Source organism: Anastrepha ludens, chromosome 2 (genome assembly GCF_028408465.1).
Source record: "Anastrepha ludens isolate Willacy chromosome 2, idAnaLude1.1, whole genome shotgun sequence".
Classification (NCBI taxonomy): Eukaryota; Metazoa; Arthropoda; class Insecta; order Diptera; family Tephritidae; genus Anastrepha; species Anastrepha ludens.
In genome coordinates this window covers 116,776,200-116,789,902 of record NC_071498.1, presented here as the reverse complement: position 1 = coordinate 116,789,902, position 13,703 = coordinate 116,776,200, and the positions used below count along the sequence as shown (strand labels likewise).

Here is a 13,703-nt window from a genome sequence, read left to right as displayed (position 1 = left end):
TTTATTACAGAGGACGGTCAATTCATCCATTCTGCTCGAAAGTGAAACAGGATCCGCTACAAACTGAATGCACCGATGATCGTAATTCGGTGGCGCTGTGCAATCTGATACGCCATGATTACGAGTTACCCAAGAAATATCAGGTAATTTACATTTATAAATTGAATCAAAAGCCATTTGTCATTCGTCGTACATCTCTTTGCCTTCCTAAAGAATTTCGACAGCTTAAGTCACGTCAAAAGCGGCGAAGAAGGCTATTATGGTGGATCTGTATCATTGGCAGATCATTGCCCCTATATACAGGAGTTCACGTGGCGCAATAAAAATGTTATTGTGCGCGGCTCACATTGCCGCTTTGTCGAGAATAATCCCAGTAAGTATCAAGACTATTCGTACGTTTATTTGCACTTTTTGTTGTACAACTAATTTCCATTTGCGTAAATTCACATTTTAGAGCCTGAAAAGAATTTCGCACTGGAGAGCTATGGCATCGGTTCGAAATGCTTTTATCACAGCGATTTCATGTGGGAAGAGCGATCGTGTCACCAGACACGCGAGTGGCAGCATTGGGGTTCAGGCTGCTACAAATACAACTGCTCCGATGGACGACTTCATATATTGGTGGCCAATTACACCTACACTTGCTTTTATCCTGGCCAAACACTTTCAATACGCATCAATGCCAATGATTGGCTGCATCGTGGCGCCATAATTTGTCCGTCATGTAATGAACTTTGTGGTGAATACTTTGCCGAACGGGAAGAGCAATGTCGTATGCGTGAGGAAGCGCCACCTGCTAATAAGTATCCACGCGATACGCTAACCTGCGCAGCGTGTGTGCGGATGCCTCGCAGCCAAATATTTATGCTTGTTGCCATAATTATTGCATTTAGAGAGCGGCATGCGTTGATTTTGCATGGTTAACTCGAGGGGTGGAAAAAGCTTATCCGTGTTGTTTGATTTGCTTTACTCGGGGTAATGAAACGCAATGTCCTCGTTTTTAAAACGTTTGTATGTATAATATAGTGTGTACAGCAACTGTGTATCCTCAGTTAAAAATAAGCACACATTTTATCAATTTATTTTAAGTGTACCAAGTATAGGAAGCTAAAGTTCTGCTTTAGTTAGTAGTTAGTTTAATGTTATGAAGTGTATAACATATAGAGGGTCAAAAGCCAAGTAAGCCAACCAGGTTTAAGTAAACAAAAAAATTCTAATTGATTTAGAATGATAAAGAAAAAAAGACATAAGCTAAACAGAAACAAAAGAAAAAAAAACAAGGTCAGCATTGTAATAAAATAAAGACTGAGATCACCATACTAGGTACTCAAAAAACAATTTTTGGCCGTCTATTGGCGATTAATAACCGAAAAAAAAATGTAATTAGTTTATTTGTTTTTGAAGCAAAACATATACATATCTGTGAACTAAGATTTTAGTAGTTTTGCTTTTGTATTAAAAAGGCCTTATAAAGGGTCTTTCAAAAGACGCGTCTATAAAACATGTAAACATTTAGGTTTTAGAGGTTTCACTATTTTTAATCAAACTGTCGCACAGTTTTTAGATTTCACAGATTTTAGATTTCTTTATTTCTCGTCTTTATTCTACTTAAGATCTATAAAAATTTACTTATATTGTAGTTGAGCTGCAAACTAGCGATCGTTGGCTGTCATCGAACAGTAAACTTATTAAACTTATGGCCTCTTCAGTGTTCCCACTACAACATCATTTAAATGTCCACCATGTGCATATCTGCAGTCAAAATTTAAATATTTCAAGGACTCATTCACACATCATCGCATTGAGATCAACAATCTCGATCCGAATGTTGTATTTCAGCTTTGGAATCGTTGTTGGCGCTTATTCACACAGACTTTACATTTCAAACAGCCCCAGTCTGGTCCGCCAGTCCGTTTTTTATCCTCGACAAAACCAGTTTCTTGGAATTTTTTTTACCAATCTTTGGCCCGCAATTGTCGATCCATTTTGGACGATGATTTCCATCAAAAAATCACGAATTCCGCGTAATGCCACTAGGCGTTACTTTTGAAAGACCCTTTACTTCATATACAAATTTTCAACTTGTTGTCAACTTTATTAAGATGAATTCTTAAGCTACAAATGTTATTGGTTAATAATTTATATATTAAATGAAATAGAGTAATTTAGCACTTTACAGTTAGAAAGCCCATATACTAAGTGTTAAAAGTCCACAGATATGCATAGGCATCCGATGAAAGTATAAATTTCTCCGCGATTATTTCAGCGCCGATTTATTAAAATAAGTCACTATTAATTCACACGATATTATCACATTTCTATAGGTGTCTGAATAACAAAAACATAACAGTAAAACCTTTTCCAGAGGTCAAACGGAAAATATTATTTACGTAATTTAAAAATAAGGATTCTAAAACAAAAGGCGTCAAATGAAAGTATAAACTGGCAAAACTAAATTTAGTAGTTGGTATGCCTACATTTCCTCTGAATTACTGTTTTGGCATACTTCGAACAAGGTTTCATCAAATTTCCGATGGGAAATTAGGTCATTGGCCCATCATCTCTAAGATAAATTACTCCAAGTCTGCTGTTTGGTATGTTGGAGTTAACACAAAACTGACCACAAACGCTTAATCGGATTTCAATCTGGCGGTTGAGCTGGTCAGTTCAGCTTTGCGATGGAGTTTCCTTAAAAAAAAACTAGTAGGAAGGCGGACGCGTGTTTGAGGTCGTTTTCTTGTTGGAAGATATACATTTTGTCTGCGCTTTTTGCCAAATTTTCGTTGAGAACGTCAACATAACCATCTGCTGTCATTATTTTATCTATATTTACCAAATTACCCACACCAAACTTTGAGAAATAACTTCAAACCATAAGAGGCCCGCCTCCGTGGTTTACTGTTGATTGTACCCACTTTGGTTTCAAGCGATCCAAAGGTTTACACCATACTCGTTTACGTTCTTTTGAGTTCCTCAGCTTGACTCATCCGACCAAATTACTTTGTCCCAAAATGCGGTGGGCATGTTAACATACTGTTTCGCAATCTGAAGTTTTTGGTCCTGTTTGTAATGGAAATCAGAGGTCGTTTTTTTAAACCAAATGCGCCTAGTTTTCCCTGCACTGTACTGGCGGAAACATCCAAATACAAACTTTCGGTCAATTCGCTTGATGAAATTTCAGGGTTTTCTGTAACTTTTCTTCGCATGATATTCAACATGTATCGAAATTTTTGGTTTTGTACCTACTCCATACTTCCGACTTCCACGCATTGCTTTTCTTAAAGTTTTCAAAAACTTGCCTTGTCTCTCCAATCGAAATGGAGTATTTCTTAGATTTTTTTGCTAATATTTCACTCAAGAGACGGACCTCTTCAATTTACCGCATTTTTCACTTAGAATAGAACAAAGGTGAAACAATTCACTTAGTCAATGCAAATTCAGTAAAACCTGAAGTAAAGCTTTGTTTTAACTTGTTAGAAATCAACACAAACTAAAATTATACTTTCATAAGACGCGCGCGTTCAGCTAACCTGCACAGACTAATCTTTTATACTTTCATTTGATGCCTAGTGTTTGTACCTATGCCCAATAGGTGCGCTGATTGCAGCTTAATTATACCTTAACGTATTCGATTTGCTAATATTCAACTGAATGATTTGTTTACTTGCATCCCTTTTTGCATTATGCAACGTGATTCTATGATTAATTGTATGTTTACATGAAATCTCTAATTTTTTCTATGGCTTGTGAATTTGGAGCAACTTTCCATTAAATAATATACAAATATTTTTGTGATAAAAAGGCAATTAAGCAATACTACCAAATTGAGATTAGGAGGTTTAAGCCCAACTATAAATTGGAATAAGTTAACTATTGACACAATTATGCTATAATGATAAACTGTACTCTGTAATTAAGCGAGTGTGTTCGGTATGGAATTATATGGTAATATCAATAATGCAACCTACGTAGGCTTAGGCTGAACTTGTAACAATTTATGTTTTTTTGCGTGCAAATCGACGGATCTGCTGCCTCCGAACAACATTTTTTTTAAGAGTTTTAAGAGTTTCATTTACGAAGTGGAGATCGAACATACGAGCTTCGCATTACTAGCTATTATGCCACGCATAGGCATACTTGGCTACAAACTTAGACAATAAATTCCTTTTTTTATTTTTTTATATTATTGAATGCCATTACTGTGAATTAAAAAGGAAATTGATGATCCTGCTTAAATATTTAAATCAAGCTTTTTGAACTTCTCTTCATGCGAGATGCGGAGATGTGTCATAGTTTATCAAAAGTTTTCTCCAATTAACGGAGTGGCGATAACTTTTAGAAAAATGCGTGAAATAACTTTGTTCGGCGACACGCAATTGTTGTTGGTTAACACTGTGATAGGTAAAGTGAGGTAACGTGCTAAGTATATAAGTGTTTTGATTTACGACTGGTATTCTGCCCTGTTCGGAGGTTGTTGTAAGCAGTTTTGAAGCTCTTCAGTGAATTAAGTTTCTAGTATACGCTTACTAAGATGGTGCAAGCGGTAGCAACATCTCAGAAATTATTTGGGCAGCATAGTGGCGGCTATCTTACTGGGAACAGAAGTGCCGCACTGTGTGAATGGTCACCTCCAGTCCTGGTTGCGACATTCTGGTAAATCTGTAGAATCGTTGGTACCTTGTAGTATGTCTCCAACAACGTTGTATAGGCTACTGGCTTCAAAAATGTGCGTTAGGTGTTTTTTTTCTCATGCAGATCGATACGATATGAGATCAAGTCGTTTGCACTTCCGCCACTACGAGGATTCCAGTTGGTACCACACCAAGCAAGAATTGGAGCTGCAGTCAAATTTGTTTTCCCCACAGGCGTACTTAAACAAAAAGTTCTTGGTTTGTTACACGAGCTAGAAAAAACACGCCATCTTGGAAGTTAAAGTTCTTGATCGCGGCTCGTCACTTTGATACGTCCATATGAGAGCTAATCACAGATAGTTTAGGGAATTTGTTTCCTCTCTTTGTTCATTCGCCCTTGACGAGAGAGAGTTCAGTCTGAGCCCTGTATGGGTGTGTACTGGTTAAGAACCGCAGTGGTAAACTCGGAGTTTCTGAGAATCCGGGAGTACCCTTCGGCATTTGCCCTTTAATATGATCGCGGCAGGGGCAACCTGCGATGGCTACGGGTACCACATCAGTACGGCGAGGTAAAAAGGCAGGTGCGAAGCGCCGGACAAGTACAAAAGAGCTTGAATTTTTTTTATATAAATCTTGCTACTGCCGCTGTAATAATTCTTACGATTCACATAAAGGCTGCGTTAGTATAAAGGGTGATCAATTTAGAGGTATCGGATTTTAAATTGAAATAATTATTGATTCGATCATCCATTAATACCAGTTTTGAATGACTCGCTCGGAGGACTTCGATCGGTATCTTGTGAATAACTTTATTAATATTGGCTTTCACTGCTTCAGTCGAAGCTGGTTTATCCACAAAGCATTTAGACCTTACATACCCCCACAAATAAAATAGAGATAAATTGCTCACTGAAATGATGGCGCAGTAAATCCATTGTTTCATGGGCAAAAAGCGCCGTCTTATTGGAACTAAATGTTGTGAAGATCACGGACTTCAATTTTCGGCATAAAAAATTCGTTTATCATGTCACGATAGCGTTCGCCATTCACTTTTACATTGGCGCCTGTCTCGTCTTTGAAGAAATATGTGCTGATATTTCCTCCAGTCCAAAGGCCGCACCAAACGATTGTTTTCAGTAGATGCAATCGTTGTTCTTGAATGGCTTCGGGTTGCTTTTCAGCTCAAATATGGCAAATTTGCTTATTGACATAGCCATTAAGTCGAAGATGGGCCTTATCGCTGGACACCATAAGGTGGCCTGATCACGCGATGAACACTTTTCACAGAGCGTCGATTTTCGTAATAGAATTGTACGACTTGTAAACGTTGTTGAGACTTAAGCCTTTCCATGATGAAATGTCAATGAATGCTGAAAAAATTATGTATTTAGTTTGACAGTAGTCAGGCGACTGCTACAAAATGATAATTATTTTTGGTGTGGACAAAGGCAGAGAATACGTAATGGGGTATTGTCAAAATATACGCACAGCAAAATAGACCTATAACATAGCCGTTCTGCTGATTACATAATGGAATGTCCATTTGAAGGTCTTACCCGTGGCAGTCAAACTCTAAACGATTTCTTTAAGAGAGGCTCTTATTAAAATTTGCTGTTTGAAATTGTTGAACAACTTTTTAGGCACTATAATTGTTTTTTCAATGAATTTGTAGGAATTCTTAAAAAAAAAAAGGGTCAAGAAGACCCATCTAAGTAAAGGTTAGGAGGTCGAAATGTTAGAGTAAAATAATTTTAAAATGGGAATTATATTTCAAAACAATTTCTACATAACAGTTGGATAAACTAGCGTTGGCGGGACAACCCTTGAACTTCGTTGTGTCGAGGTTTTGTTGTACTGTACAGCCTGTACATATGCACTTTTTTTGTTTTATATATGCATGTATGTGTCCATGTTGTAAAATTAATTCTGAGATATTGCTTAGTTGCCATATTTGCATTTTATAATAAAAAAATCGATTGCATGCGCACATCTCTGCATGAGTGAAAACAGTTCTACAAAACCAGATAACCACAAGGTCGTTTGATTAGCTGTTGACAACTTACAAGTGGGTTCAGATGTGCTGGACTAAGTTTGTACAAAAACAAAAATAAAACGTGTATATTGAATCGTTTTAACCTTTATATAATTTTGACTCAATGCTTACAAGTCTTATCACGCGGACTTCGGTATAGATATATGCCAATTTTGATATTTGAGACTTCCGTTATTTTGGTCAAGGCGGCTGCTAGATAATCTAGCAAGTTATGTCATAAATGTATGTATGTATTTATCCCAGCATTTCAAAGCACTACTCATTGTTGCTCTAAATATAATTCAAATTGTGATTAATTATTTTTAGACGCAATATTAACTACTGTATTTAGAAATCTTAAGCAATTGAATATTATACATTCCCTTTATTTTCTACTCGGACTTTTTCTACGCCTGTATGTATTAGAGAATTGTTGTTTTTATTTTTATTTTTATTTTTTATGTTCATATGTATGTACCTATTTATGTGGAATGTAATCTTTACGTGCTCTATGTAATTTTATAATTTTTAACTATATAATAGTTAGTGGGAGAGACATATAAATATATTAAATACATAAATACGGCCCAAGAGGTGTCGCAATTTTTTTTTTAAATAAAGTAAAATATTTTTAAAAAAATTACGAATTTTAGAACATCTGTAAATTGAACGTGTATATTTTTAGATGGTTTGTAACAATAAGATTTTTACTCGTATATTCATTTAAAGAGTTTCGAATACGCTTCATCGACAAAATTGTACAAAAATAATTGCATAAAAAAATTGTTTTTGTTTGTTTTTCATTCGCCATCTTAGTTTTTCCAATTAAATGTCAAGCTTTAGAGAAGACAAAATGGCACAAAGCTTGTTATTAAATGTATGTATGTATATACTTAAATTCATTTAAAAATCTATATGATGTAAATACATACAGAAATGGTATACGAAAGTATATCTTACATATTCGAAATAAGAATTTTACTCGATTAAGATTGTTTTTATTTTCAATTAGACTATCCAATTGTGCAGATTTTAGAAAATATATAATTACAATAATAATAAAAATCATGTATATATCGATAATTCTGTTTAGTGTTTCATTGCCAGAAAAATTATTTCATCGATCCACTTAAATTGTGATAAATATCAATACAGTTTAAAACAAAATAGCCATGTGATCGACACACACACAACATTTTTTGTTGATTTAAAAGCTGCATTCCACAGCACGAAAAGGAGTTGCCTATATGCCGCGATGTCTGAATTTGGTATTCCCTCAAAACTAAAAACTGCCGTCAGAATTGGGCAGATCATGCAGGAATAGATCATGCGAGCCGCAGAATTTAATCGCTCTATACGAGCATACAGTTGTCGTATGCCGATGATATTGACATCATCGGTCTTAACAACCGCGGTGTCAGTTTTGTCTTTTCCAAACTAGATAAAGAAGCAAAACGAATGGGTGTGGTGGTGAAGGAAGACAAAACGAAGTACCTTCTGTCGTCAAACAAACAGACGGCGCACTCGCGTATCGGCACCAACTTCACTGCTACAGTTATGATTTCGCAATTGTAAAAGACTTTGTTTGTCTAGGAAGGAGCATTAATACCAATAACAACGCGTTTCCACGACAGTCGGTTCTACCTTACCGAAACGTCCCGGATTTATATCTGGCCAAGGACTGTCACTCCAGCAGCATTCCCCGTATGTAAGTATGGGGAATGTTTATGCTGCTACAATAACAACAACAACCAATAACAATGTCGTCTTTGAAATCCAACGGAGAATATCTCTTGCTAACAAGTGCTACTTTAGACTAAGTAGACAATTGAGTAGTATAGTTCTCTTTCGATGAACAAAACTCACTCTTTATGAGGCTCTCATCATGCCTGTCCTATCGTATGGCGCAAAAGCTTGGACGATGACAACATCTGATGAGGCGACCCTTGGAGTGTTTGATATTCTGTGGAAGATTTTTGGACCTTTGCACGTTGGTGATTTCGAGTATCGCAGGCGATGGAAAAATGAGCTGTATGAGCCTTACGATGATATGGTCATAGTGCAGCAAATAAAGATCCAGCGGCTTCGTTTGATGGGCCAATTCGTCCGAATAGATACAGAATGGGGTACAGAAAATCCACACGGCTTTATCGAAAAAACAATGCAGCCACAAGGAGTACTGTGTGATGGTTTGTGGGCTGGTGCCGTCATTAGAGCGTACTTTTTCGAAAATTATGCCGGAACGTATTATGATATTATAACGAACTTTTTATGGGTTAGAATTATATGACATGGACTTGGACGGCGCCACTTCCCTTACAGCGCAAGAAACAACGAATTTCCCAATATGCATTATCTTACAAAGACAAGTCCACCGAAATCTTGCGATTCGACATCATTGGATTTCTTCTCTGGGGTTATGTGAAAAGCACGATCTATGCCTTTAATCCCAAAACGGTTGCAGTGCTGAAGAACGAAACCTACGCTATGTAAATGATATACAGCCTGAAATTTATTTACTTATTTATTTTATTATTATTAAAAATGAGGTTGCACCTGTAAGACTTTTTAGTCTTTTACAATACACATACATGAACTGGTTGGAAGTTAAAAAATTCAAAATGAAATATTTTTCTACAAAACAAACTGCAAACTAACTATGTATAAATAAAATCAAACCTAGAGATAGTGAGACATATAAATAGGAACATACAAAATGAGGATTAATAGCAGAAATTAGAGAGACAGAGAAATGTGGCAGTTTCACATTTAATACAATAAATAGTATTAAAGTAGTCGAGTATTACACCTTTGTACTTAATCCAGCTGATCACAGCCTTTTCAGATTCAGGAATTCAATTCCAGCGTCTTGTGAGGCGGTGTATTTATGAAGAACAGCTTTGATGAGGATGCCAAAAAGTCATGGATATGCGCACTCTGTGTTGCCAGATCAATCGTGGTGGGTATTTCACTTATTGCTTAAGGGGACAGATACCTGTAAACTGCCATATTTTCCCTGATTTTCATTAAAATTATTTAAAATGAAGAGGTCAATATATTTTTTTCAAAATTGGCATACAGTTTATTTATACATTAAAATAAAATAAAAATAATATTAAATTTTTTTTTTGAATTTAATCATTTAAAATGGCGGATGCACACTCAATTCTTTCAGGAAGGTCGAAGCGGGGCTTCTCCATCGGCGGGCATTGTAGCATCGGCGTCAGTGACCTGAATACAAAAAACCAAAAATTTTGTTGTTTATTAATGCCATAACTTCTATATGAATTCAAAAAAAATAGGGGGAAAAATATATGGGACGGGCTACAATATAAGAAATACTTAAATTTACGTTCTAAAATTTGTTTGACATATTCTTAAGGGATTCTATTAAAAAAAAATTTTTTTTCTCCGAAATTTTACAGGTATCTGCCCCCTTAACCATAGACTAAAAAATATGACGAAACAAAATAAAATCATTTCGAAAATTTTGTTATCTTTTATTTATTATTTCAAAAGAAAATCTGCGGTCATATTAAATCACACTGTAGTTATATAGGGTCCGCCATATAACTTTACGGAATTAAAAATGCTATAAAAAAGAAACTACTCAATTTTTTTCCAAACCGTTTTTTTTTTATTTTGAAGTACAATCCTTCCGGTTAATGATGGAACACAACTTCATTCATATGGCTGCCTCGGCTAGCCATGCACCATCCCATACGACCGGTCCAATTCTTCAACACATTTTCGATTGTATGCGGCTGTATTTCAGTAATGACATCGCCTATGTTGGTCTTCAGTGCATCAATTGTTGCTGGTTTGTTGGCATAACACTGGTCTTTGACGGCACCCCAAAGATAATAATCCAAATGCGGCAATTTTGCTTGTTAACATACCCGCCGAGATGGAAATGAGCATTCCGTGCTTTTCTTCTTCCCATTGCCGTACGTAATTTTCGTACCATGATTTTCAAAGTAATGTCGCAATATTTCCCAGCGTTCTTTGAGCGTACACACAACCATTTTCGTTCAGCGGAAGAATAAAACTAATTTTCTGTCAAATCAGATGACAGCTAAGTGTTACCATTCTTCAAATAATACCTAGTTCAAATCCGTAACGATAGATGGCGGCCCCATATATCCAAGGCTTACTATTTACAAATGTATTATAAATATAAGTATATCACTGAAAATAAGAGCTTCCTCCTTCTTATATGCATTGCCTTTTATTTTAGTTTTAGATTACTTTATCTTATTTCACTTTATTTTAATTATTTTCTTTACTTTTTTATTATTTTAGAGTATAGGCAGTTCTAGGATTTTGCTTAGGGGAGTCGACAAAAATCTTTGTGTCAATACCCCTGTTTGTGCTGTGTATATAATTAGATTAATTTTCACCTGACCATAGTTCAAGACATTATTGGAAAGATTTTGAAACACATTATTTTAACGATTTTTGTGTTAACTTTTACATTTACTTAAATAAAAAGTGCCTTCATCTATTAGGACATACATAAATAAGAAGAATTCTGTAACTTTTTTTTAGTTTTTGGACATTTTGCAAAAATAGCCAACTGATCAAGTTCTGTGGCCTCAATAAACTTCTCAATAACATCCGAATAAAAAAATGAAATTCTTCTAACAGTTCTGCGGGCGTTGATCATTATACGGTACATATCCACAGTTTGGGGAAGTTAGCAAAATATTTTTAAAACCGATGGAATTATGATATGTGTTTTGCAAGACATTTCGATCCGACTGAAGACAGCTTAAAAATTTCAGATATACATACAATTTCAGATATATTAAGTAGTATATTTGGCAGCTGAAACTATTTTGAGGTGTGACGAAAAGTTAACTTAAGAACGAATTTTATTTTTACGTGTGCAACTAAGTAAGTTTCATGAAAATACAACTTTATTCTGAAAAAATGGTTACAAGTGAATCATTGAAAGTATTGCCCATCGCTGGCTACTACTTTTCCCCATCTTTCTGGTAGATCGCGTATACCGTCGGGGTAAAACTGTTCTTCTTTTGAGGCTATCCACGGATCAAGCCATTTTTTTATGTCTTCATATGAATGGAACTGCTGGTCAGCTAGACCATGTGTCATCGATCGGAACAGGTGATAATCAGTCGGCGCAATATCTGGAGAATATGGCATGTGAGGTAGGATTTCCCATTTCAGTCCTTCCAGGTAGGTTTTAACGGGTTTGGCAACGTGAGGCCGAGCGTTGTCATGCTGTAGAATCAGTTTTTCTTGCCTCTCCGCGTATTGCGGCAGCTTCTCGCGCTCTGCTCGGCTCAGTGCTCATCGCATCACTTGAAGTCGATACCAATCCCCAGTGATGGTTTCGCTTGGTTTTAACAGTTCATAATAAATAACACCAACTTGGTCCCACCAAATACATAGCATAACCTTCGCAGCGTGAATATTCGGCCGAGGTGACGACGTAGAAGCATGACGGGGTAGTCCCCATGACTTTCTTTTCTTTGGATTGCTGTAATGAATCCATTTTTCATCACCCGTCCCGATGCGATGAAGAAAACCGTTCCTTTTTTGCCGGTTGAGCAGTTTAGCATCCCTTGGTTTCAACTCATAAGGAACCCAAGTCCCCTGTTTCAGAATCATTCCTAAGCATGCTATCGCTTGGAAATGGATTGGCGGGTAACTCCTAATACTGAAATACTGGCGGGTAAGTCCTAACACTGAAACTTAGTTGCGCACCTAATAGTTTATAATATAATCTCGCGGGGCTATGATCTATGCATCTTGGTTCCTACTTTTTTGCTACTTCTGCTGAGATAAGAGGCGTTGACATTAAACATCTGATAAACTTCATCAACGGCATTAAGTGATTGATGCAAACGCAGTACAGTCATCGTTCATAATCCACACACTCTAACCCCATTCTCCTAACCAACCCACCACCACCTCTCACCGCCATCTCCTTTTATCCCATTGGTTTTCTCCTTCACTTTTCTTCCTTCACAATGGTTCACAAAGGACGAACCCATTTATCCCACTCCTTGGGTAATCATTCTAACCTGACTTATAATAGATATGAAGGTTGCCTTTTACATTTTGCGAAATGTTTAATGAAAAAGGGTTTGTTGTTTTTTCAAAGCACTTTTACAACTCCGAAGTGGATACCTTTTTTATTTGTTATTTCTAATATTATTAAATCAGAAATAGTTTGAGTTTTTTATGCATTCATTTATGTGTTGATCTTAGTGCTGAACATTCTTACTATACGAGTATCAGAAGATATGCAGCCACAACAACATTCGAAAGTCGAAAAATTTATAACCAGTGCCATTTAGGGACTATTGTATCAGCTTGGTGAAATCAATACCCAAAATAGGCTATGCAGCTAACTTTTTTAAACCCTCTGAGTTTATAAGGAAGAGAGACACAATGGTGTGGTTCTAAAAGACGTCTAATTGGCAATTAAGAATATTTCAACAATTTGATTCTTACAAAAACTCAATCTATAAATTTCCAATTAAAATTGATGCTATGTTCTCTATGCAACCCTGTTAGGAAAAAAAGACAAAAAATTTATGACAAGAAAACAAAATTTCGAATTTTCAGTGAATATATGTTTTAAAAATCAAATTGTTTTGAAAATGGTACTCATATCCAAGGGAAAAGACTATGATGGAGTGAGAGTGGCGAAGTCGCTGTTCTTAACCCATGAGCGAGCGGAGCAACCCCGCAGACTGCATAAGACATCAGCTACAATTGACTGATTCTATAATAAAGGAAACATTATTGACCGGAGCAAAACTTAGCTTAATTTCTTTGCCAGCTTTCACAATGGCATTTGAGTTTCATTTTGATCTAAAAAGGAACAGTAACTGCTACCTCCTTAAACTTTGAAAAATAATAGTGGCAAGTTATCCTTCTTTCTGCTTTAATATCCGAGGGTAGCCTTTTATATATTGTGCCTTAGCAACACTACGGGTGACGAGCTGTTATTCAATATTTTTATCCAAAATTTCGATAGTTTTTAGCATAAACTTATTTGTTCTTTT

General features: G+C 36.1%; 1 protein-coding gene across 6 annotated transcripts in view; it reads left to right on the top strand.

Moving 5' to 3' along the window:
- LOC128855155 (leishmanolysin-like peptidase) overlaps nt 1-4,181 on the top strand; it is a 66,557-nt gene extending 62,376 nt beyond the window's left edge. For all 6 annotated transcript variants that reach the window (XM_054089849.1, XM_054089850.1, XM_054089848.1 and 3 more), the window contains 3 exons: nt 11-143; nt 214-373; nt 455-4,181. In XM_054089849.1, the coding sequence (XP_053945824.1) occupies nt 11-143; nt 214-373; nt 455-924 (763 nt within the window). In that variant the 3' untranslated portion in view covers nt 925-4,181. The remainder of the gene's footprint in view (nt 1-10; nt 144-213; nt 374-454) is intronic.
- Nucleotides 4,182-13,703: the final 9,522 nt, after the last annotated feature.